This window comes from Cheilinus undulatus, linkage group 3 (assembly GCF_018320785.1).
Source record: "Cheilinus undulatus linkage group 3, ASM1832078v1, whole genome shotgun sequence".
In the NCBI taxonomy this organism is placed as follows: Eukaryota; Metazoa; Chordata; class Actinopteri; order Labriformes; family Labridae; genus Cheilinus; species Cheilinus undulatus.
In genome coordinates, this window is record NC_054867.1 from 38,161,213 (window position 1) to 38,188,936 (window position 27,724).

At 38.6% G+C, this 27,724-nt stretch overlaps 1 protein-coding gene across 1 annotated transcript in view; it reads right to left on the bottom strand.

The window, feature by feature from the left end:
* The window catches only part of kif5ab (kinesin family member 5A, b), a 147,937-nt gene that overhangs the window by 43,296 nt on the left and 76,917 nt on the right, over positions 1–27,724 (bottom strand). Inside the window, exons 9-14 of the mRNA XM_041783080.1 lie at positions 22,873–22,977; positions 19,769–19,917; positions 18,278–18,426; positions 10,057–10,262; positions 6,463–6,531; positions 5,032–5,238 (exon numbers count right to left, since the gene is read on the bottom strand). Of these exons, the coding sequence (XP_041639014.1) occupies positions 5,032–5,238; positions 6,463–6,531; positions 10,057–10,262; positions 18,278–18,426; positions 19,769–19,917; positions 22,873–22,977 (885 nt within the window). The remainder of the gene's footprint in view (positions 1–5,031; positions 5,239–6,462; positions 6,532–10,056; positions 10,263–18,277; positions 18,427–19,768; positions 19,918–22,872; positions 22,978–27,724) is intronic.

The following is a 27,724-nucleotide window of genomic DNA, read 5'->3' on the forward strand; positions in this document are numbered from 1 at the left end:
AGTGCTGGTGCTCTCCACACCTCCATGGTATTTCATTCTGTCCAAAGTGAAACACATTTTGCCGTTTCAGTTTCATTCCTGAGCTCTTTGTTAAATGGTGGATTTCAGGTAACAGCCCACATACAGTCTATGATCAGTCGACTGAGAGCACCATTAACCCTCCCTGTGAATACAGTGAGATTTACGCCTTCACGAGTCTCTCCATCTTCATCTCCTCCAGCGGCTCCGAGCCATGTGATCATTTTCCAGGTCACTTCTCGTGTCAAAACATTAGCTTAGCATGAATGGCAGTAAATAATTAACTGAAATCGATTCATTGATGAGTAAGTAAAAAGAAGAAGGGAGGTTAATGAAAAATGTTGAGTTCAGTTGGAGAGAGATTTATGGGGAGATACTGTAAAGATGTAGGAATGATAGATGGTGTTAATCATAATAATAGGAAGGGACTTAAGTGGATGGATGGATGAAAGGAGGTGTTAAAAGGAGCAGGAGTGACAGTGACAGTGAGCGATGGCATGGCCTCTTGCTGAAGAAAGCAGGAGTTTCCACTGAAAGCTGGGATAAAGACAGCAGAGGTGAGGACAGTGATAAATGCACTCCAATACAATATTTTTCTAGGCCAATGCTGCCCTATTTCTACAGTAGATATGGAAAGAATTGGAAAAGCAGCAACACTGTACATTAGCATAACAGCTGGGAAGAGGGAAGAGGAGGGTTCGTAATAGAAATTCAGGAGGGATGGAGATGGAAAAGCCCTGAGAGGCAGGAATAATGGGATTTTTCTATATCCCTCCGGTATTTGGTACCACACCATGTTAGACTGCTATGCAGCATCCCAGAGAAGGTGGCAGGTGAGAGGTCAGGGCAGAGAGGCAGCAGAGAAGGCCAGTGAGATGATTGAGGAGTGAAATAGGTTTGAGCTGGATTAAGTGGTTTAAACTGTACGGTGAGTGGTTATACTGTCAGATCCTTTCATCAATTCTTGGACCAGCTTCCAAGAAAGATAGAGAGGGAGGGGAAGACACTTTGGCAGAGTGTAAAACGCTGCATGAAATATTGAAGAGGTTTTAAGAAGGTGAATAATGGGGAGCTCGGTCCACTGACGATAACATTATTAAGACTGACCAGCTCTGCCAGAGGCCTTCTTCTCTCCTTTAAAGGTACAATATGTAGAATTATTACACTAAAACATCTTTAATTAATGAAGTACTATGTCTATGTAATATATATTTTTAGTCGAGTTCTTACATTGCCTTAAAATATTTCCAACAGTTTTCAAAACAAGAGCAATCTTTCATTTATATTGTTGTAACGGTTCATGTCTTGCCACGGTAGTAGCGATGAGAGAGCCACTTTGACAGACATGCCAGTGTTGTTATTGCCATGGGAAGGCTGGATATTACATCAAATACTGCAACATAAGAAAATATGACTGCTGCTTGCATCTGCTTCTTACTTGCAGTGGACCACGATTATTCTCTTCCATTGGCTGCATGTTCTGTCACTTAAGCACTTCCCAGCTCTGATCCCTGCAACTTTGGGCTCCAATAGACATTTACAGGGTGAGAAGAGAATTGTTGCACACTCACCTCTGTTGCTTATGTCTTCTATTAACATTGAGGAATTTAAAAAAAAAAAGAAGGCTCAAGACACTGACAACACAGTTTGCTGTGCCATCCACAAATGCAAATTTAAGCTGTATCATGCAAAGAAGAAGGTGAACATGATTCAGAAACTTCATTTGAAAACAGACAGAGGCAAAATGGAAAACTGTCCTGTGGTCAGATGAATCAAAATTTGATTCTTTTTTTGGAAACCACAGATGCCATTTCCTGCAAACTTAAGAGGAGAAGGACCAGCCGGCTTATTATCAGTTCAAAAGCCTGCATCTCTGATGGTGTGGGGTTGCACTTGTGCCTATGGCAGCTTACGCATCTGGAAAAGCACTATCAATGCTGAAAAGTATACAGAAGTTTTAGAGCAGCATATGCCCCCATCTGGACGTCTCTTTCAGGGAAGGCCTTAAATATTTCAGCAAGACAATGCTAAACCACATAGCACATCCAACACAACAGCATGGCTTCACAGTTGAAGAGTCCAGATGCTGAACTGGCCAGCAGAAAACATTTGTATAAAATCCCACAAAGAAGACCGAAGACTGTTGAGCAGCCACAATCCCACATTAGACAGGAATGAGACAACACTCAAAACTTCAACATCTGGTCCCCTCATATCCCAGACATTTACAGACTTTTGTTCAAAGAAGAGGGGATGCTACACAAAGGTAAAAATGGCCCTGTTCCTACTTTTTTGAAATATGCATTAAACGCATGCATCATGAAATGGTAAATTGTCTAAATTTCAACACCTCATATGTTGTGTATTTGAATACAACATGGGTTTATGATATTTGAAAATCACTGCATTCAGTTTTTTGTTATGTTTGACACGACATCGAACACCCCAACTTTTTTAAAATTAGGGTTATACTTGTGATACTTTATGATCAGCATTGTTGATCATGCTAACAAAAGCTAAGTGCTAAGACACTTTGAGCATGGTCTATACTCTACCACTACCCAGAATCAGAGACCCATAAGGGACATTATTTGAGGGCTAATTGTTCTGTTTTCTTGCAAGTCTTGCACCTGAGAAGTTTTTGTTGGATGTATTGTGCTCCTTTTTGTCCGAGTTTTAAACTTATATGCACGCAAAAAATCACATATGCCAATAAAATCTTGAGCAATTCTCCACTGGCAAGCCTCAAACCTTTAAAAACATCTTAAAGAACGGTTCTAATTCAGATCTCCATGCATAAAAATGCGTTAAATCTGCTCTATTAGTTCTGTTTTAGTATGGTTTGATTGACAGTGACCAAACAACCCCACAGCTGTCATCAATAAAATGTTGCTTGACTTTCAGTGCAGTACATAAAGTGAATGACCTGAGCCCACTAAAAACCTCAGCCAGAGCATAGAGAATAATGAATAGTAGATGAAAACAGAAATCTCCTGTGTGGAACTCTAAAGACTTCAGAAAACACAGTTTTTCCACATAGATTTTCTAAAGTTTTCAAGGCTTCAAGTTCCCAAGACCCTTATTAATTAGAAATTCAGTTTTCAGAGACTTTTCAAAGCCTTCTCAAAAACTGACATGAAGATGACTGACTACAAACTAAACTGAGGATTGAGAATATCATTAATTGTTAAATCCCCCAGGCTTTGCATTTAAACGAAGACAAATATAATTAACTACAATTTCATCTTTTTACAACAGTGAATGCTGCCTTCAACCGAAACTTCATACAGTCTGTTCAGAGGAAAATCTGAAACTTGTGACAGAAATTTACAAGACAACTTAGACAAACGACCTTAATAAAGGAAAGTTCATCTGTTGCTCTGGGGTGTTTCAGTTTTGAGTTTTTATGGAGTTAAGTTTGGGTCAGTGTGAAACGATCTGCCTACATCTCATAAAATGTCTGTTAAAGCCTTTCCCTCGTATTGCATGTGATCATGTAAAAAACATTTTAGTTCAGTTGATGAATTCAGTCTCAAGTAATTACAATATTTAGTTTTGTTTCTTTTTACTTCCCTTTAATAATGTATCTTTCAGATACTACATGCATTTATCAGCCCATGATTGCTTGCAGCACCAATTTATCTGTTTTCTGTGTTATCTGTCTTCCCATGCAGCTCACTAATTTCTCTCATTATCTCTCTAATTGCTTTTTAACAAGCAGTTCTACATGTTCCTTATGGACCGGGAATTACAGTGCCTATAAAAAGTGTTCATCCTCTTGGATGTTTTACCCTTTTATTGATTTTATCAAATCAATCATGGTCAATATAATTTAGCTTTTTTGACAGAAAAAAAAAAAAAAAACCATAACGAATGTCAAAGAGAAACCAGATTTCTACAAAGTAATACAATGAAATAAAAATCAGTGTTTAGTGGATGCACCGTTGGCTGCAATCACAGCACTGAGTCTGTGTGGATAGGTCTCAATCAGGCTGTACACCTGGACACTGTAATTTTACTCCATTCTTTGCAAAACTGCTCAAACTCTGTTGGGTTGCATAGGGATCAGGTGTGAACAGCCCTTTTCAAGTCCAGCCACAAATTCTCTATTGGATTGAGGTCTGGCTTTTGACTCGGCCACACTGGAACATTCACCTTGTTGTCCTTAAACCATTCTAGCTTTCGCTGAATGCTTCAGGTCACTGTATTGCTTAAAATAAATCTTCTCTCAAGTCATATTGTTTTTGCAGTCTGAATAAAATTATCCTCCAAGATTTTCCTATAACTTTGCGCATTCATTTTACCTTCCACCTTAATCCTTCCAGAGCAGGCTGCCAAGAAGCGTCCCCACAGCATAACGCTGCCACCACTGTGCTTCATGGAAAGATGGTGTTTTTTGTGGCATATAGCAACTTGCTTGATGGCCAAAAAGCACCATTTTGGTCTCATCAAAGAACTTCCCCCTACTTAACCATGGAGCATCCCACATGCCTTTTGGCTAACTCTAGTTAGATTTAATGAATTTTCTTTAACTGTGGCCTCTTTGCCACTCCCCTATAAAGCTGCTGAAGCTTGTAACTTTTTAGAGTAGTCACAAGTGTCTTGGTGGCCTCCCTCTCTTCATTTCACTTTGAGACTACTAGCATCAACTGATTGGACCTCTGTTGAGTCAGGTCAGTCACTTTAAAGGGGGTGAACATTTATGCAGTCACTTATTTGACATTACATATTTTTGTTTAATTGGTATTACTTTGTAGAAAAAATTATTTTCACTTGAATATTAAAACTTTTTTTTTGGTTAAAAAGCCAACATCCAAGGGGGTGAATACTTTTGATAGGCACTGTACCAATGCATCTACATGTTTAGTGCCAGGAAAATAATACACCCGTCACCCTCTCTTTTTCTTTTTTGTCTTTCTTTTGCACTTTCTCCTTGTTTGCCTGTTTCAAGCTGCAATGTTGTGTACATTCACTGCTGTGGCATGAAATGAGCCTCAAGGAATCCAGACCTACCATTTTCTTTGCAAGCTCCTCGGCAAGCAGCTTGTTCTGCACGCTCTTCTCCTCCACCTCCAGGCTCTTCTGGTCGTAGTTGACTGCCAGCTCCTCCAGGGCCTGCAGGACCTCTTTGACCTCAGCCTTGGCGGACTCGTTTTCGGTCTGTAGCCTGCCGAGCTCTGACTGAACCTTCTCGCTGTCCCCTCTGGATGATGCTAAAAGCTGATGGACAGAGAGATTCAATCATAGATATAGACCGATATTTAAAGGGACAGAGTAAGCCGACTGCATCACGTTCATTCTTAACAAGGCTGAGCAGCTCTGGTTTGATAAATCTTAATTATGAGGGTGACACTAGCCTAGAGGTAATGTTTGCAACCCAGGTAGAAAGGCTGTTGTCCTCATAACAGGTGACCCAGGTTCAAATCTGTTCTGTGGCTTCTTAAACTCCACAAATACATGGCTTGTCTTTGTTCTCTTGTTGGACAGACTCTGCTACACAACACAGGCGTGATATAGCAGAGGAAACATGCTTTAAATATTTATCCTCAAGTACTACTTGTCACTGTTAGAGGTTGCACTATTTTCTCATCATGATGTTTTCTTGCTTGTGCACTGCTGTAGCCAGCTGTGGGTCATTTTACTGAATAGATGTCATTAGCCGTGGATGTTGCTCTACCCAGGGTGTTTCCTCTGCTGCATACAGCTTCTGTTTTGCCGAATGGGTGTAAAATCACGTTACCATACAAAAGCTACAGCTGGGTAGTTACCATCATGTCGGCCTGACCCACAGCAGGCCTATTCTGTGATATTAATGAACTCATTCTGCAAATGTGAAGTCTTTCACATGGCAGAGCACTACATGCCAAAGCTTGCCTCAGGCTGTTTGGCCCACTGTTATGATTACATGCTGTAAATTCTCCACTTTAGTGCCCTTTAATGGAGTCTTTTAAGTGCTGTTTTTCCCACAGGTGGCACATAGAGGCAGGCAATGCTGCTTTGTAAAGATTTGTGTGGGAAAAATACCGTATACCAGCATAAAAGGGCTGTAAATTAACAAAATGGAGATGAAATCCTCATCTGGAGAATATTAGACCACATATCAGATCATTAGAAAGCATATATTTGTTTATATCGGCTCAAGTGTTACATGCTTCAGTCCTTCATAAACTTTGCATTGATTCTTTCCTCCAGTTTATGTCAGAGCACACCAAGGCCCATTCTGTTCAAAATGGATGTTAACACTCAAATAATTCTGCACAATACAAATTTATATTCTTCAAGTGCCTTTTTCCGCCATTTATCTCAAGGGCAGGATAATAAACCCTCTCCTTGCTGAGCTCTATTCAAAGCCTGCTTTTGATTGCCACATTTGCAGGTGCTGTAGACGACTGTAGGACGTTTAACTGAACTGATAAAAGGATGTAAAAAAGGGGGGGCTTTTACCTCCTCCTGGTCCAGCATCTGCTCCTTTAGTTTCTCCACCATCTGGCTCTGGTGGTTGATCTCATCATCCTTCAGAGGCAAGAGAGACACAAGGAATAGAAATAGTTCATTTCCATGTTTATGTTTGATACACACTGGTGCTTCACAAATAGTCTGACATATTGTGTGTTTTATTATCTGTGTTCATTCATATACATTTTCAGCTGGTACAAAGCTGTAGAGACAAGACATGATTTATCATTTCAATACTATTTCAGAAAAAATGCATAAGGCCCTATTCTAAGGGTGTAAAAAGCACTCTGGATAGCTCACAACATAATGGGATTTGGGACGTATCCATCTACATTTTTTATCCAGACGTCAGCCTAACAGCTGACAGTGCATAGGAGAGCTTTAACCAAGCCATGAGGTCAAAGCAACAGTATGCAGAGCTCAGAGACACGATTTCATGTAAAGTTTTTTTCTGGAAACTACAAGCAGGCTTTCATGCATTTTACCCTGAGGAGAGACTTCTGCCATAAAGCCCAGATCAGTGGAGGGCTGCAGTGATGGGTGTCCTTCTGGAACTCTGTCCGACCTCCACACTGGATCTCTGGAGCTCAGTCAGAGAGACCATTGGGTTCTTGGTCACCTCTCTTACTCAGGCCATTTGTTTGGCTGGATGACCATCTCCTGGACGAGTCCTGGTTTTACCAAACTTCTTCCATTTGAGAATTATAGAGGCCAGTGTGCTCAAAGGCAGTGGTTCTCAATGTGGGGATCGGGACCCCCTGGGGGGGGGGGTCACAAGACACTGAGAGTGGGTCTCCAGATGCCTTAAAATAAGAGTATCTTTTAAAGTATACATTTGCACTTTACACCGATTTTGCATCATTTTACCAATATTCATCAATTTTTCCCACAAATTTCTGCAATTTTAATACATCTGCCACTTAAACCCCATTTTTATCAATTTTAAACCCTTTCCATTACTTTTTCTACCTTTTTCTGCCACTTATAAACTAATTCTTGCTACTTTCCACCTAATGTTACCTCTGTTGATTATTGCCACTTTTTATGCCCATTTTTTGCCCATTTTAACCACATTTCACTGTTTGTTATGCCTATTTTTGTCAGCTTAACTCATCTCTGCCCATTTCTACCTATTTTCTGCCTTAGTTTACCAGTTTTTGCTAGTGTAAACCAATTTTTCAATTCATTTCACCAAATCTGCCACCCATTTTACCACTTTAAACCTGTTATGGCCATTTTCAAAATCTCATTTTCTTACCTTTTCCAGCATTTTTACAATATTTAACCCATCTTAATTCTGCTTTTAAGAAAAAGGATTTACATTTTTAAGAAGGCTATTTACTAGAGCACAAAAGAATTTAAAAAAATGTTTATTTGATAAGTATTGGGGAGCTGGTGCACGGCGGTGCAGGGGTTAGCGCTGTTGCCTCACAGCAAGAAGGTCCTTGGTTCACTTCCCAGTCAGGGCCTTTCTGTGTGGAGTTAAATGTCCTCCCTGTGCATGTGTGGGTTCTCTCTGGGTACTCCAGCTTCCTCCCACCACCAAAAACATCAATCATCACTCTAAATTGGCCGTAGGTGTGAGTGTGAGCGTGCCTGATTATCTGTCTGTATGTCAGCCCTGCAACTGACTGGCGGCCAGTCCAGGGTGTACCCCGCCTCTCGCCCAATGACAGCTGGAATAGGCTCAAGCCCCCTGTGATCCAGATGGGATAAGTGGTATAGAAAATGGATGGATGATAAGTGTGGTTATTATTCAGGATAAATATAAAATACTCTTTCACAGCTTAACTTTACTATGGAACATGATTTTGCTGACCCCCAGTTTGGCAGGCCCTAAAGAAGCTCTCCCATTTATCCCCCGTTATGGGCATCCTTGTCTGCACATGACTGTTTTTGATTGTGCATGGCCGTGTTCAACCACCTTAAGGCACAGTGAGGGTCTCTGGCACCTTTATTTTGGGGATTGTGGGCTGAAATATTCAACAACCACTGCAAACAGGAACCTTCAGTGAAACAGAACTTTTTGGTAGCCTCAGATCTGCGCCTTGTGTCTCTGAGCTCTGTAGGCAGTTCCTTTGACCTCATGGCTTGGTTTTTGCTCTGATATGCTTTGCCGACTGTAAGGTCATCTATAGAGACATGCCTTTCCAAATCATGCCCAATAAATTAAATTTATTTAATTTTCCTGTTGGGTTTCTTTGTTATAATTTGTAACACACACACAAAGGCAGCTGGACAGTCTGTATAGAAATCTGTGGGTGATACTGTCAGTGGCACTCATACGTGAGTGACAATTCTGTTAAAGATTTATTATACAATGAATCCAACCTTCAGCTGCATGAGAGAGGGTGTGAGTGTGGGTGCTTCTTCATGTATTAGAAAGAATGAACGGTGGAGTGAGTGCACTAGGAGGAGAGCTTGGAAACCAACAAAAACAGAAACAGAAGCATTCTGAAACTTTGCTCTATCATATCCAAAAATGCACTATTATACTGCATGTACTGTCTGCCTTTCTCTGTAGAAGTCAATGTATGTCCGTCCATCTTGTGTTTCTCATCTAAATATCTGTAGCATCCCACATCACAGACTTAAGACTTTAAACCAGGTTTAAGGTGGTCCGTCTGAGGCACAGCCATCTTCTGCAGCCTTAAGGTTGAACCATGCCAGCTTCATGCCTGACAGCTCTTCATTTGAAGACAAATAAACCCATGGGCATTAAAGAGAGAGCAATTTCATTTGCTTTTTGAACAACATGAGCACTCAGAGTAAAAATGGCAGCAGCATCAGGTGGAAAAAAGAAAGACACCCGCGGTGTGTGCCAAGACGCTTTGCACTGAGCATACAATAGGGCCCATTGTGTTAACATAAAAAAAGAAAAGCATAAACATAAAGGCTAGTCAAATCGCTGCTCAAATGATTTTTTTGAAGGCCTGCTTCAAATAATCCTTTGTATGACCAGAAAAAAACTCTTCTTTATGATGAACTCAATTCCTTTCAACCAGAAACATTTAATGAAAACCACAGAAATGTTAAACATAAAATAACAAGCAAAAATAACATCACGCATTAGCTCTGCTCGCAGGTGCGCCACCTTAGCAGAGCAAAAAAAAAAAATAAAATATGGCATCCCACAAGGATTGCTTCTTAATTGTGCTTGGTGGCATGCCTGGATTTATCTCCATATGTCTAAAAATACAAAGCTATAGCTCTCTGTAGAGAAAATGCAAATTGTATCACAACATTACACAAAACTGGCTGTGCATATTGAATGAAATCATTCATAAAAGCAATAAAATTCTACATAAGAGCCCTGTGGAGCACAGCAAAGTGTGCATAGTTGATGTGTTAGCAATAATAAATTAAAGCTTAATGCTTCTCAATGTAAAACATTGCTATCTCTCCAATGACATCTTTTCCTAATAGTTCCTACATTAGTCACCGTGTGTCTGATCCTGAATTCATTAACATGAATATTTTATGTGTAGCACCCTTTCAATGTGCACATGTGCATACCAATGCTAAAATCTCTGCCCTACTATGTAAACAGCTCCACATTCATGCAAACAAATGCTTCACTACCTTCTCATCCAGCTGTTTGTAAAGCTTGCGGATCTCCTCCTCATACTTCTGCCGCTCCTCCTCTGAGATGTGCACCACAATGGAGGAGACGTCAGAGCAGGGGCTGCAGGGGCTGCAGATGTCGAGGATCGGCTCCTCAGACTCGGGAGGGACCAGAGGGACGTCCTCAGACTCTGGGCTCAGAGGCTCCAACACAACATCCTCACCTAAGGGTGAAGAAAAAAATATTCAGTGTGTGCAAATGAGGCTTTCTTATCTGTGCAAAATCCTCCACCATGGATTTATGCATAAAAAAGGGATTAGTGGGATCATCTTCAATGTCTGTCCTTTTCTTACCTCAGAATAGATTAAAATCTCAGGTTTAAGATTTTTCTGTGCCAAAAATCTGTTTCCTTTAAATGAAAATCCACAGGAGCAAAAATACCAGACCTATGTAACATTAAAATGCCAAATGGCTTGTGTCATGCTGTTGCTAAGACTGCTCCAGGAGCTCACAGAGGAAAAACGAATCCAGTCAAAGTGGGAAATGTTAACAGTGCAGTAGAGTGTGCACACTTTACGGCATGAAGAACACAGAAAAGGGCCTCCTCTGACAGCTACTGCAGCTACTCTGGAGCGTAATGCGCTGTAATTATAATGCTCTTTCTCAGGAGCCATCAAGGCTTGTATGCTGATGTTAAACAGGACTGGGATGTCTACATCATGTAGGCCATATTCTAATATCTAAGCAATTTCCATTTATCACAAGAAAAAACACATCAAACATGTCTCCTCTAAATATTTCTCATTTAAGTCGTTCTTCATGTTTGTCTTGCAGCAGTCATAGAGATTTTCATTGAACACCAAGGGCAGGTCCATATCCTGACTGCTGTTGGTGGTTAGGCTTGTCAGATTAAGCGCTCAGGTAATGATTTAATGTTTAATGTAATAAACCTGTTTAAGCTTGGCACCCAATGTCATTGCACCAGTTGGGAATTGTTCTGACCGCCATATTGAGGAGCCAACTGATATTACAGACTAAGTAAACGAAAAGTCAGTGCTCTTATTCCATGCTTTGCTAGCTCAATTATACTTAAAAGCATTTAAATATGAGTGGATTATACAGAGACAAACTTCTATCCAAGGCATAGACATGCTATATTTTATCCAAAGAGGGTGTTGAAGCCATTTTGCAGCTTTTTTGGTCTTTTATTTTATTTTATTAGTTTTTATTATTTTGACAATGATAATGCCAACATAAAATTTGATGGGTACCTTTTTTCAATAGAATTCTGAAATCTTAATATCAAAACCTGTTATGGGTCCATAATAAGCTCTGTACAGTTTTTATATACACTCAGCCTGTTTGAAGTAGTGTAGGAGGGTTTGCTCTTAACTTAGTCTTTATTGGGTATACTCTTCATTGAAACAGAATTTTTGATCCCATTGCAAAAAAAAAAAAAAAAAATGAATTTAATGATATAAGGCTTTTATTCTGGAGTCCCTGATTCAAATTTACAGTTTTTCCTGTTCGTCACCAAATATCAGACATTTTCCCATAAATACATGATGGAAAATTGCTTGCTTTTTTCTTGCTTAATATCGGGGCACTGTTGAAATAATTTATTACAATCTTGAAAAAAAATTGCATAAAATTATTTGTTTTCACTTTTTTTTTTTTTTTTGTATTACAAAGTCTTTTTCTTTACGCTTAATCTGGCTATAAAATCTGTAACAGATTTTATAGAAATTTGGTTATCTCTCCAGTTCTGTGCGGCACATTACGCATTTTTCTTTTTTGCGTTTCCATAGAGCAAAAGTTGAAGAGGTCCCAAAAAACCGACTCCCACCATCCCACTTTTCGACACCCTTCCGTAGGGGAGCCAACCTTGAATACCCATCCAAAAAAGGTGGAACTACACACACAACAACAGGGGATTACACTGACGCCACGTCTGTGCTCGACACAGCTGCTTGGCTCTGGGCTGTGAAACACAGAAGTCTGCTCTGTGAGGAGTGGGTGAAAACAGGCGAAAAACAGATAAATATCTGCTTGAATTGGGGATATTTGGATGTGATAGAGATCCACACTGTTTCCTAGTCTGTGGATATTGATATGTGGCCATAAATCAAGTTTCCTGACGTTCATCTGGACCTGATCTTACGAACACAAAGCAGAGCCTGACGGCTTACATCAACCTGGTTTATCTGACATGGATGTGAAACTAAATTAATGCTGAAGTTTTGTGAATACGAAGCCTTAGCTCAGTTAATTCTCTGTTTTATAGATAGTTATTCATCTGCTTCTTACTTTAGGCAACTTGTGAAAACATTGCTCTGTGGTTGTTGAACGTTCTTGTAAAACTTTGGGCTGCAGTCTATTTTAACTTTACTGAGCTAAACCGGCGCCCATTTTTGTCTATATTTATCACCAATATTTGGCAGTGAAAACTGTCTTTATCAGCTGTAAATATTGACTGTAGAAAACAAATACGTTAGCAGAGTTTTAGGCTGGACCAACATGCTTACATCAGCTGATGTCTTTCTCTTTACTCATCATTTCTCAGACTTTAAAATGTTTTTTAAAGACGAAAGCTTGTTAATTTGTTCACCTTCAAACTTCAGATTTTGTGTTTAAAGGACTGAAGTTTTAAGTCTGAACAACATTGAAATATCTGTATGGATATCAGTATTAATGTGTAAATAGTAGCTTATCAGATATTGGCATAAATTCAATAATGTGCATCCCTAGTTATTTTCTAATTGTTTGACAGTGGTCATGACTAGAGGACTTGGGAAAACATCAACTCTGACTTAAATGTGCTGGAAGGTGAAAAATGTTATTATTCCTGGGAGTATCTCTGCTTCTCTCTCTGTCACACTCTCTGTTGCCTGTTTTATTCAACCATCTGGAAATACGTTTCATTAAGCTCTTTATCATCTCATTAAAATGCACATGCTAACATTAGTGTCTGTTACAGATACAGAGCAGAGGAGAGAGAAAGCAATGTCTTGTGACCCCTGAAAGTCCCGACCTGCAGACATATTTTTAGTTCAGATTTTTCAGTTCACTAGCAACGCTGTTTGGCTCTGAGTCAGCTCTTATTCCAGTACAGTATAAACATATGAGGTTCAAAATAAACTACTGTGTCACAAAAGGCTTGTTATGTTTATTTCTTAGTTCATCAAGGAGGCTGCATCGAGAACACCATCACTGATTAGATTGATTTACAAAAATGTTCAGTTTTGTAATTAACTGGTCAGTGTGTGGGTGTAATTTCACTCAGCCAAAGACCTTTTCTATGAAAAATGTGAAGGAAGGCTCTTAAGAAATGCTTCAACTCACTTCATTTGACACCTTCTCTTGCAGCAGTGGTAACAAGAATTATAAATCGTTATTGAGACTAGAGATGATTGATCATGTCTTGTTTGCTTGTAGCTCATAAGAGAGGGAATCAGAATTCATTTCAGTCCATTTCATAACAAGCTAAAACCTCCTCTAACAGGCTTCAGATGTTGTTTTGATGCGTGTAAAATATTCTAGCTATGCTGAGAGAAACTGTCATGAGGAGTTAATATGTCAGCTTCAATTTCATTGGCTATTTAAACTTGATAGAACATAAAAATGATGTCAAAATGCTATTTTGTTACTATTTTTATTAAGTGTGTTGCATGATAACCACTTAACTGTAAAGGGAAATTAAAGCAAAATTACAATAAAGGCTAAAAGCACATAGTCAAAGAAATACAAGTACTTAAAATGAATAAAGTATCAAACAAATAAGAACAAAGATAAAAGGTTCAAAATTTGACCTTAGGTCATCAAGAAAAGGTGATATACTTGATAGTACAATGCAGATGAGCATCTTATGCATATAAGTGTCCCACAGTTGAGTCAAAATGTTTCTGTTTAAGTCAAATTATGTGTACTAAATGTTATCTCATTTATGTTTGCATGCAGACACTCTCCCTCCTTTTCTCGTTGCGTTATAACTGAACCTACTGGATCTTCTCCACTCTTGCAGTACTTAACAGCACTGATTTGACAGGCTGAATGTAGCCCAAAAGAGGGGGAGGATCAATTTGGAAATTGAGCGTTGTGACCTTTAAGACAAGGTTGAAGTAATCCATAGTTGAAACAAGACACCTGGTTGGTACCTTCCACTGATTAGCTGCTTCTGGTCTAGTCTGGCTGAAAGTGTGCCAATCAATGAAGTGAAACTGAAACAAAAACCTAAAAAACACTAGAGTGAACAGTAGAGGAGATTGCTGACCCTCCTCCCTGGCCTGAATGACGAGACTGGGTGAAATTGACCGGGGGAGACAGCTGTTCTTCGCTTTGGACCACCCTTGAATAAATGTCTTGCAATGCGGTAGAAGATAGAGGTCAACAGCTATTGTCTCAAGGAGTTCTTGCCCTGAGGTGAGCAGGAATATAGGGAGCAAAGAGGGGAAACAATGCTGTCAAAATGATCCATTAGGAAATTAAAAGTTTGAATCGTGAGAAAAACACAGGAATAAAGGCTGGAGGGAAATACTGTGTCTGTGTGTTTGAAGGACAACGAGAGTAACCGTGAGCAATGAAGTCATAAAATGTCTAATTTTACTGATGGGTATCCAATGAAGATATGTAGCAGAGTTTTAAAATTCAGGTCAAGCATAGAGGAAATGATCTTCAGGAAAAACATCCGGCAAGATTCATTACACCTCTTAAATGTCAACCGATCAGTAGCATTGAGAGCGCTGACATTTGAACTGACCTATAGTCCAGCAGGAGATGATGAGGAGAAAATTGTATCATGCTAGTGTGTGAGAGAAAGAGTGTGTGAAGTTCTTTATGCCTGTGTGTTTTTGGGTTTTATGTAAGTGTGTGTACTGACAAGGGAGACAATCAGAGTAAGTTATGACTCCTCTGTAGCTATGATTAGGCCTCAACAGTGTTAGGATTACTAATACATAAGATTCATAAAACATAAAGCCTGAGGCAATCCCTGCCCTCACTACAATGAGTGGGAATTCCAATTATAACAAGAGTAAGAGTCTGAATGGTACGAGAAAAGCCAGAAAGGTATTTTTAAGTGTTTTAGGCATGAGGCCAGCAAGACTTTTTCTCTGCTCTGTGCTCATATCCCCACTCACTTGTATTCAGATGGTATCAAATAAAGGTTAAATCTGCACCTACGTGGTCTGAAAAATAATATCTCCAGGCTAGCAGGCTGGTGGATTTTTTTCCTGTTAGTATGTAGTCTTTCATGCATGAACAGAGATTGAAACAAGGAGATAGGGGGATGAAATAATTTCTATAGGGGACTGTGTAAAGGTAGTGCTCTTTGGATAAGATTCTCAGTGATCTTCAGCATCAAATTCTTACCTGCTGATGCGTTTATCTGCCTGCCTTGATCAAAATTTTACAAAGATGTTTCTTAAGGTTTTACAGTTTGTGCAATAGTGTCGTGTAAATCATGTAAAATGTGGGTAAAAAGTGTGATATGATATGGTTTTCACTGGTATGTGCTTCTGTTTACATGTAGACTGTTGTTTTACTAATTCATAACGACTATTGTGAAGGCAGCTAAATAAGAAATACAGGTAAGGCCAAGACAAATTTCACTAAGAGAAAACAATCTGAATCAAATCTACGATGCCGTACTGCCTCTATCATATCGCATCATACCATATTGTATCGTATCATATCGCAATGCAATGTACTGTCTCCATCATATTTTATTGTAACATACTGTACCCCCTGGTACTGTACCCTGTTGCACCATATCCTATTGCATGTTTTAGTATTTATCGCATTGTAACGTACTGTCTCTATCACATCCTATCATATCATGTTATATTGTATGTGTCATATCGTATAGCATTGTATTCGTATCGTATCATATTGTATTGTTACGTACTTTCTCTATCATATCAATCAATCAATCAAACTTTATTTATATAGCACGTTTCATACAAGAAAATGTAGCACAAAGTGCTTTACACACAGATAGATAAATTAAAAGAAGATAAAAGAGGGTATGACCCAAATTCACAATGTCTGACCCCACACACACACACACACACACACACAATCCATTCACAGAAGTAGTAGTAGATAGAAATGCATCATAAGTAAGACACTGGTAGAACAGGAATAATATAAACCCGGTATGTACACAGGAAACGCCATCTTGAAGGTTTAAAGTGAGTAAACACTGGAGGTTAGGTTAAAGTGTAAAATAATAAAAGGGTGCTGTAATGACAATAAAAACACTAAAAGGTAACGGCAATATGCTCAAACAGGGAAATAAAACACTTAAAAAGAACTTAGGAAAAGACAGTAAAACAAGAGGATAAACTACTAAAAGATCATTCTGAAATTAAAACAGAATAAGATAAAACCTAAATTACTAAAACAGATTTAGATGGGCATATTAAATTCAGGTAAAAGCTAGACTAAAAAGGTAAGTCTTGCGTTTGCTTTTAAAAACATTAACATTGGATAAAAAGATGCCTCACCGTAAGTTTTAGTTCTAACTTTGGGAACGGTTAACAGAGAACTTCCTGAAGACCTGAGGGCTCTACTGGGCTCATAGGGTAAAAGCAAATTCGATAAATAAGAAGGTGCAAGACCCTTAAGAGCTTTAAAAACCAGTAAAAGAACCTTAAAATCAATTCTAAAAGAGACAGGTAGCCAATGCAGAGACCTTAAAATCGGTGTAATGTGATCTCTCTTTCTGGTCTTTGTCAACATTCTAGCAGCTGAGTTCTGGAGTAGCTGGAGATTTGCGATTTTCTTTTTAGGGAGGCCAGAAAGGAGAGCATTACAGTAATCTATTCTACAAGTGATAAAAGCATGGATTAATGTCTCTGCATTGGCTTGACGCATCATATCATATCATATCATGTTGTATCGTATCACACTGTAATGTACTGTCTCTATCATGTTGTATTGTAACATACTGTACTCTTTTGTACTGTACGCTATTGTATTGTACCCTATTATACCGTATTACATTGTACCCTCTCGCATGGATTTGTATGTTATTGTACTGTAATGTACTGTCTTTGTCATATCAAATCATATATTATGTTGTATCGCATTGCATCGTATTATATCCCATTGTAACGTACTGTCTCTATCATATCGTATTGTATTGTATCGTACTATATCATATCATATAGCATTGTAACATACTGTCTCTATCATATCATAACAAGCTCCCACCTCAAACTACATTTTTATGTATCCTATAGTATCAAATTAACTGTATCATATCCTTTAATATTCTATTGTTTTGTGCATATATAACACTGGCTTTTTTAACCAGTTTTGAATCTTACCATGTCATAATCTGGAATCATTTTCTTAAATCTGAGATAAAATTGCAAAATATATATGATTTTTTTTGTCATTTTTATATCAGTTTAAACGTCATGAGTCTACAGCCATGCAAATAAACCCATGGAACTATTTTTATAGTTCACCATTATCTCTTACCAGGGGATTCAACCAGGCAGAAAAGTCAACTAGGATTAGTAAAAGTCATTGAGTGGGGTCATTTGTTCAACAATCAGACCCTATTCTTTTTAGTCTGATATATCATTCTTTGTCATTTAACAGTTATTATTCAATGTAGCACATTACAGCTTATTAGTATTGGAGTTTTAAATCAACACGTTCACAGCATTTCCAGCTAGGGGTAAAGAATTATTTTCCCCCATGGCATGCTTTGCCCCAAATTATGATGCAACACTGACTGTATCTAGACAAAGACATGTTTTGACAAAAATGCTATCTCTGCATGAAAAAATGTTTACAGAGACAATGAGGGCATGGTTGGTATTATTACCCTACGCAAAACTTTGCTTAGCATGCTTCATTGCTACAATATTTGGACATCAAATCCAAAAATTGAATACATTCTTAATTTCACCTGCTGTTGCTAGATGAACTTAGAAATAAGTTGTTATTGATACTAATAATACTTAGGGATTTATATGTTTGTACTAAAAATAGTAGCGACAAATCCAGGAATTGAGATCAAAATTCAATCAAAGGATTACTAAACCATTAGGATTAATCCTCTGGAGATCATGCAGTCTTTACTAATTACCATTACTCTGACCTTAAAAGCACAGATATGTTCAAAGTGCCTGTGCAGTTACGTTACCAGTTCTTTCCCTGAAGAAGACTTGTTTATATATTCTGTGTTTTTCTGAGGTGTTGGAGAGATAACAGTGTTATTATTACCACTCCTCCAGCGGTTCAGCTCAGCCTCCAGTCTTTGAATCGTCTCCTTCATTGACCGGTTCTTCTCTTTCTCTTTCTCATACTTCTTCTTCCACTGCTCGGCCGTGAGCTCCAGGTTCACAGTTACGGTGTTCCTGATGGTCTTGGCTCTAATTGGAAAGGAAAAAGGGGGAGCAGAGGAAAAGAAAGTGAAGAAAGTATAGAAAAAAGGGGGGAAAAAAGAGAATATAGGCGCTATCAACAGGGGTATTGGAGCCCTTGCTGCTATATGAAAGTGGTCTTGCATCTCATTAATTGGTATGCAAATTGGGTCTCTGCCAAATGTGCTGCATGGTGCATGTACTGAGAGGGAGGAAATGATTCATCATGAAAAACACTCCAAACACCTGAAAACATGTTCACATCAAATATAGCAAGCATGCATATCATAGGAGGACAGAGAACAGTATGTGACTATAAATAATTGCTCAATTATGACGCAAACGAGGGGCGTTCCACAGATGAAACATTCATGACACTCCAGCTGCAGCGATGAGATCCACTCATGTGAATTGCACATCGGTGGCTGGCATTTAATTTCACACTCCAGTGGGAAAAACACTGTCCACTATATTCATTAATTCCCTGATATAAATGAGACAAACGGCTCTACCTTAATAGGATCATCAAATCTGAATTTAGACAACACTTTATTTGGATAGAGCTGAAAATCAAACATCGTGGCAGTGAAGTAAATGTTGAAGTGCTAATGGCTTTTTACGTGCTGCATCTTTACAGTGTGCACAACCCATTCAACCACTGAACCCCTATTTGTTAAAGGAACTTAAATGTTTCAATTGAAAAAGACAAGTCTCTAAATTTCAATTAGCTAAGTTTATTATTGTAACTCCTGCTCAAAATTACTTTATCAGACACCAGTTCTGCTTAAATATCCTTATAAATGTGACAGAAATGTCTTATAGTGTTTTTGGTGTATTGATTTTCAAAAGGCAATTGATACTGGTGTTCAGCAGCCGCTGTGGCTGACAGAGGGAGAAATGAGGGACCATATTTATGTCTGCTGTGGGTTCTGTCACCCCCTTTGCTCAGTCATACATTATTTATTTCCACCAACTCTCTTGTCACTCTCTTTTTAAGGGATTCAGCTGTAGAGGGGAGAAGTCTGGGGATGCACAGGGCGGCTTTTTCGGGATCTTTCCTCCCATCTGCTAGTTGACAGTGAGCTATGGCTGCTGAAATCAAGTAAGCAAACCAAATCTCTCCTCCTATGAGGGCAGCTTTAGATTAGAAAAGAAGCTCTTTAAGCAATCTGAGCACGATCAGAAAGCAAATTGCAACACAAGCTCTGCCTCCAAAGCAGGGCAGAGGGCTGCCAAAAGCAAAGTTGGAGGCAATGATATGTGAGGGAGATATCTGAGTTAAGCAAATGTTTTAAAACAGCGTGGCAGAGATGTGTGGTGCAGCAGCAAATGACAACTCAGCATATGTTACCTTTGGCCAAACATTAAGGTGGATTTGGTCTCTACGTCGTTGTAGCTGGAGGGAGAGCAACAGATGAACATGGTGGTGCGACAGTTCCCACCCAGCGAGTCCTGTAAGATGCGAGTCATTTTGCTGTCTCGGTATGGCACGTGGGATTTCTACAGCGAGATAAAGAGAGGGGAGGAAGAAAGAGAATCCAGAACCATGAGAAAGGCCTTAAAAAAAAGAGATAGCAGATGCTTTTAAGATAGTGAAAGGCACTCTGAATTGCTGAGCGGCGTCAGACATTCCTTCTTTTCAAAAACAGTAAATATGCTGCTGTGAGCACCAGCTCAGAACAAAGGAAGAGGAGGTGTTTTTCTTCCTCTGATGCATCATTCACAGTGTTACCTCTTTAACCTTTGTAGCATCTTGAAAAAACCTTTGTGTGATGAATAAGGAATGAATGCCAGTAGATTTATGGAAGATGTGGCAGACTTTTACAGTCTCCTGTTAAATGGGGAGATCCTGAAGAGTTGTAGACACTTATATAATAGGGGATGGTTAATGGTTTAATTACTCTGATGGAGCTTGGAAGGAGCCTAGGGTAGGCAGAGTGAGTGGGTGAGTTTGTTGGTTTCTTATAATGAATAAGTCACCAGCTGAAGCAGCATTAAGGATTATTAATGAGGGGAAGGAAAACAAGCTCATTTTTACTGCAGCATTCATACAACACAACTATAAAGGAAGAATTGAATGAGAATGTATGGATTCAGCACAACTCAGGCATGATGGGACCTAGCCTCTTCTTAAACAGGGCAGGGCAACTGCGGGCAACATGGAGGACCCCAACTTACTCAGTGCAGTCCCCCAAGTCAATTTCAAATACCAATAAATTATGAACCTGAAGAAAACATGAAAAAATCTACCATTAAAACATTTAACCATTTTATTGCAAAATAAGGCTCTGCTAAAAAGATGCTCTCTGAGGTAGTCAAGCAGCATACTTTGACTTTCTAGGAAGCACATATGGATTATGACAATGCAAACTGAATACAATAAAATTAGCTAAAAAGCAATTAACCAGTAGTAGCATGAATCTAAATATGACGGTGAAACAAGCTTTATGCTATAAAGGAGGAGGCTGGGGTGGAGGAGGTTAAGCTTTGCCAGCACGAGCAGCAGCAGCTTGGTGCATCAGCAAGCAGGGACTAGTTAGAAGTACATCCTATCTAAATGGACTGCTGTGTTGAGAGAAAGAGCTGTGATTGGCTGGAGAGCTGGGAGGAGATAATTGGGATCGGCTGGCCATCTGCTGATCACATCTGGGCGTATGACCACCATGTCCTGCATGTACTAGCTAACTCTGAGCTTCATTTCTTTCAAAGAATTCAGTAGATTTAGTTGTTTCAGTGAAACTTTTTTCTATGCATCACTAAATGCACTTAAAAAAATGCAAGTAAAATATATTAAAATAACAAGTAACTATCATATTCACTGCTTTAAAAAGCAGCTTGAGCTTGATTTAATTCCTAGTTAGTGCTGGTAATAAATAATAGTAAAAACAACATATTCATCCTTTTATTGAAATATTATCTCTGTCTTCTGCGCTATCATGAGTTTTGGCTCTTGAATTGACAGCAGGGGTGTTAAATTAAAATGCTCTAGTTAACCTTGGTGTTGATTTTAACATTGCTTTAGAGTTGCTATTTGTTGCAAAAAAAAACTAATTTTATAAATTAGAGATGTCAAACATTTAAAATTTGTAATCATGATTAATGTTAGAATGTTTTAGAGGTGACCTGCAAATTGACATTTCATTATTTGCATTTAAAGCTTTTTTTTATTTCATTTTGCATTTCTTTGCTTACTTAAACTAAGGGGATTTGACTTCCTCTTTGAATACTGACCTGCCTTTGGAAAAAAAAGAACTTTGGTTAAATTTAGGATTAAGACATGAACTTGTCTGTGAAAAAAGGAACTTGTTGTGGATTAAAAAGAAAAATAAAGCAACAGTAAAAAGGTAAATGTTTGATAAAACAAGGGCAGATGACTTTTGATTTGTCCACTTTGCTGCATCTTTAAAGCAAACACTTAGCCACTGCTTTGCTTAGCGTATCACAAAGCACGACATCAGACAACACAAATAATGCAAAATAAAAAGGTTATCTGTCTTCAAATAAAAGGTTTGATTCCCCTAAATGTAAAACAATGGCATGCATGGACTATTTCTCAGTAAGAAACAATTAAATTCCTAACACACTGAAGGCAGTAGTTTGTCTAATTTTGAATCAAAAATATCCTCTTTATCAATCTTGAGCCACGTTCACCTGTGAAGCCCAGAAAAAGAACTGACTTCATATGCAAAACACAAAATTATAGCCTGAGTTGCTTGTGATAAGAATATCTGCCAGTGAAGCAAGGACATTTGAACTGAGTCTTGGAATAAGATGTACCATCTTGTTTAGTAAGAACATCTCATTTCAAGACATCAAGTAAAATGACTGCTCCACTGGCAGATATCTTAATTTAGACAAAGCAATTTAAGCCTTAAATATTGTGTTTTATATCCTGAAATAAGAGCTTTATTTGGACTTGTTGGATTAAAGAAGCTTAAAAGTGAAATTAGATATTTTTGACAGAAAAAAGACACATACACTTTCTTAGATTTGAGTTTTACAGTGAGGTTCTAGTCATTCCCCTCTATAGTCTTTACACTAAACTAAGCAGACAAGTGCTGGTTTAATATTTACAGTATATATATGAGAGCAGTATCCATCTTTGGCCCAGCTCTTGGCAAGAAAGTAAACAGATATTTCCTCTAAAATGTCAAAGTATTCCCTGAAGGTTGAGCCAGGGCTGAGGATGGAACTCCAATAAGGAGAGAGATACTGGGGTTGTTTGCCATCTGGTTGTGGATGTTATTTGATATTACACACATTTGGGACATTGAAGACTTAAAGGTTGATCCAATCTAAAGTATTCAATCAATTTCTTACAGGTTAGACTCAGTTTTGGAAACAAAACCCAGAGCAGCAGGTGTTAGGTGTTAAAAACAAGAAAAATGATGAAGCAGCACCAGTACCAGGGGTGTCTAATAGACAAGGAGACTGGAGAGAAATTTCTCCACATACCGTTCCCTCGGCCAAGGATGAGATGACGTTCCCCAGAGCCGACAGAGACTTGTTGATGTTCTTGGCCTCATCCAGTACCGCTCCCTCTGCACCTGTCTTACTGACCTGACACAGAAACACAAACACAGGAGGAATGAGATCATAATCTATGCTTCTGAGAAACCAAGAAACTAAATGATTTGTGACAGTAAAATTACAAATTATCTGAGAAATGACTGTATAATTTGACAAATACTCACTGATCACTTCATTAGGTACACCCGTTCAACTGCTCATTTACATGAATATTTAATCAGCCAATTACAAGGAAGCAAAAAATGTATTTAAGCGTGTAGAAAGGGTCAAGATGATCGGCTGAAGCTCAAAGTGAGCATCAGAATGGTGATAGTTTATATGAGTGGTTGTTGGAGCCAGACAGGCCGGTCTGACTATTTCACAAACTGATGATCTTCTGGGATTTTTATGAACAACCATCTGGAAGGGTCAAGTTATGCAGAAGAGCATCTCTGAATGCCCAACATGTCAAACCTTGAAGCAGATGGGTGACAGCAGCAGAAGACCGCACCTGATTTCACTCCTGTCAGCTATGAATGGAAACTGAGGGCTCACCAGAATTAGACAAAATAAGGTTGGAAAAATGCTCTGAGGGGTTTTGATTTTATCTGTGGCATTCAAATGACAGGATCAAAACTTGTGGTAAAAAAACATGAAAGCTTGCCAGACTACCTGCAAAAAAATACTAAAAACCTCTTTAATGTTGAAGTAAAAACAGATTTCTACAAAGCAATGTCGATTAAACAAAATGTGTAAGGTAAAACCAGTGACTGTATAAATATTTTCCCCCTTTATAGTGACTGACCTACTTCAACAGAGGTCCAACCAGCTGGTGCTGGAAGTCTCACAATTAGTGAAGTCAAAGCTTTATGGGAAGTGGCAAAGAGGAAGCCACTGTTGAAGAAAACCTTTCGTATTTAATATTTAATATCAAATCTTGACCAGAGGTCAATCATAAGGCATCTGGGAGAAGTAGAAGAAAGTTCTTTGGTCTGATGAGACCAAAATTATGCTTTTTGGTCATCCTCTACCCAACAGAGAATTTATGGCTGTTCATCCCCATTCAACCTGACAGAGCTTGAGCAGTTTTGCAAAGAAGAATGGAGTAAAATTGCAGTGTCAAGATGTGCAAGCCTAACTGAGACCTATCCACACAGACTCAGAGTTGTGACTGCAGCCAAATTGCTTCTACTAAATACTGACCTGAAAAGGGTAAATATTTATGCAGTCATTTATTTTACATTAAATATTTTATTTGGCTGAAATTGCTCTGTTGAAATCTGTTTTCACATTGAAATTGAAGGGTTTTTTTGCATTTTTATTTTGTAAAAAAGTTAATTATAGTGACCAGGATTGATTTAGAAAATCAATAAAAGGCTAAAACATCCTTGGGTTGAATACTTTTTGTTGGCACCTTTACCTATTCTGATGCTTGGTTTATCTTGTGCTTGTGTTTATCATGGCTACATACCCAAATGCACTGGTAGCTCCCTTTTGATTGGCTGATTAGATACCTGTGTAAATGGGCAGTTTAATCGGTACACTTAATGATGTGGTTGATGAGTTTATATGGTTTTAATACAAATGAATAGATGTGATTTATAATATGCTCTGTTCACAGTCGTTTATTGGCACACTGCAGTTAAATGAAACATGTAAAAAATGTGACATTGGTACATAGGAATCAGTATACTTTATATATCGAAAAATTATTTTTTTAATGATAAATAGCTAGTGCATGATTTCTGGGGTTTAAAAGGAGATGCTTCTCTAGAGAAAAATCAATTTTGAACCTCTGAGAAACTCTAAAATCAGCAAAGAAATCCCACAGAGCTGTCACAGAAAGGTGTCTCTTTTTCCATACTGTGTAGATATACATTATATTTCTTTATAGGCAGCATTAAACCCAATGCCTGTGAAGTTAAAGCACATTGAACCATGCATTGTACAGTGATAAAGACAGAGAGCCAGCCAGCTTTGAGAAGATAAATGCAAAGGCATTTTTACCCACAATACTGTGTCACAATTGTCATGGGATACAATTATTTACAGCGAGATAATGAGGAGCTTAATTATGAAGGAGAACCAAGCCGTTCAATCAAAGCCTTCTGTGGAGCGTTAACAAACTTCCTGTTTGGTTCACGTTTTGTATTAAAGTCTCAGAAGTCATTGAAGCAGAGTAACTTCCTCCATCACCCCCTGGGATGCCTGAGACAACTTATAGATGCACTTATTAGCTAGAAACTGCCGCCGTCAGCATAAATCTAGATTTTATAGCCATCTACTACTCCAAACACATACTCTGTCCTATATCCTGCATCAATACCATCAACAGTGGACTGCAGCCAAAGGCGACAGTCCTGTTCAGCCGGGTCTCTAATGTCTTTTCTCTCTGCTGCAAGAGTATGACCTACATCCTGGAGATGCATTGTTTTTAGATGAAGCGAGTCGACTCAGATTTCAGCCAAAAGACCTTAGAGGGAGCAATTAGTTGTTTGTGGCTTCACTCAGTTTGACCTCAGTCTCGGCTGAAACCTCTTTTAAATCCTATCTGAACTGAGAAAAATCATTTTTCCAGGGGTATATTATTTCTCAGAAAGGGATTTTTTTGTCTGCTTCAGTTGCACTGATTGGATTCCTGAAAAGTGAGCAAACACTAACCTCTATATTACATCAGCCGCAGACTAAGCCCATCCCTCAGAATAGACTCAGTCCTCAGTGGATGAGCTGGATTCTTAAAAATGTTGGATGCAAATCGAAATAATTGCATAGGGTATAATTAGCATTTAAAAATGCTCAGAAACTGCAGCTTGAAGCCTGAAATGTTGTTTATCAGCTTCTTTGATGTATGAAACACAGTTTCTTTAAAGACATGAAGTCCCAGTGTAGCGTTATCCTGCAAATCAGGAACAGTGCCAGGTCCAGCTTTTAACACCAGACTCACTGTTGGACCCGCCTGATTAAAACTACTGTAACAATCAATATCAGCCTTACATCTATTATAAAGCCTCCCCATTTTATTTCAAATATTAACAAATATTATATTCTATTAAAACATTTAGTTATGATTGAAAATTTTAAGAAATGTGGGTGGTGCTTAGTCATTAAGGAGACACTAGACTAGTTGAGAACCACTGATATAAGTTGTGGTTCTTGCTACTACAGCACATTCCTTTACCATTATTACTGTCACTATTACCATATAGAAGTTAACAAGAATAGGATAAATGAAGGGCAGCCTTAAATGTATCCTTCTCATTAGTGTAACTCTGTTTGTTTCTCTCTTGCTGCATCCTCATCTCTCCCCTCACACCCCCGACACAGTCACAGCAGATGGCTGTTCAACATGAGTCTTGAGGTGTCTGCCTGCTAAAATGTGTTTTCACTTTCCACTGTAACTTTGCTAAATGTTGCTGAGTGCTGTGCTCATGGTAGATTAATGTTAAGGATGCATGATATCCAATATACTGACATATCCAGGCCTATTGTTCTGATATGTACATAGATGCACTTACTTCATCTTATGGTAAAGCATTCAGTCTGCTGATGTGTACAGCCAATATATTTGCTATAAATATCTGCAGAAATATTTATACCTCCTGAACCCAACGATGAACTTATTTAAGCTATTATCTGGCAATACTATTGTGCATCCCTCATTTATTAATGTTCCTTATAAATAATATAACAATTAATACAATCTAGATGTGCTCTTTTGAAAAGGAGCTAACATTTTGACAACACTTTATATAACAACTACATGATTTTTGCATGAATAAAGCATTAGTAAAGCACTACTAAATACTTAATGTATTATCTAAAAATAAGCAATTCTATGTCATTTATTAAATGAGTTATAAATGCTCTATAGATGCATTAGTTAACCATTAGTAACCCTAACAAAGGTAAGTGAAAGGACCTCACTTAAACAATTTGACCTCCTAAGACACATGACCAAAAAAGACTCAGATATGTCCTTTTTGGGGTTACTTTATTATTGGGCTTAGTGGTGTTACGGGTACAGCTTATCCTTTTGGATGCATGATCGTCCTAACCTTGCAAAGCAGATGGATACACCCATTTGGTCCCCCTTGAAAACGAAATGCTGCATCTCAAGGGACTTTCCAATGAATAGATTTCAAAATTTCCATGTTTCTCACTGGTGAATCAATCTTGCAAAGCTCCTGTCTGAACTGTTCGGGCCCAGTTAAAAAGTGACAGGACCAATCAGCGTCGAGGGGCAGTAGTCGAGGGGCAGGCGTAATGGAGTCGTGATGTAAGCAAGCAGTGAGAAGAGGCCAGTGCAATTATAGTTGCAGAGATTAGTGTGGATGCTGCAAAAGCGTAAGTTTTATCAGAACTTGATGACATTTCTTCGTTAAAAAAAGAACAAAGAACAGCATTGAGCTGTTTTCTTTCAAAAATTACAAAAGTCATGTCCTGACATGTCTACAGTCGCCATGGTTCATGTTAACGAGCTCTCTGTGGAGTTTACCCGTCGGTAGTGATGCACCTCGGTTTAGGGCTATGACGTCACCTTTTTTGTAGCTCTGATTGGGCCGTAAAGACGTGACAGACAGAACATTCATCCAATCACCCTCCAAGTTTTTTTTTTTTCAAAGGCTCTGCCTATAGGCACAAGGAGGTGGGTGCTGAGGGTGCTGCAGCACCCCCTGTTGGCAGGCAGTATGAGCACACAATGTGTAAACAATTACAACTTAAAAATATTTAGCCTCTTCAATACAACAGCGTGTCATACATTTCCTGTCAGAAGTGAATGAAACATATTCGAAATATT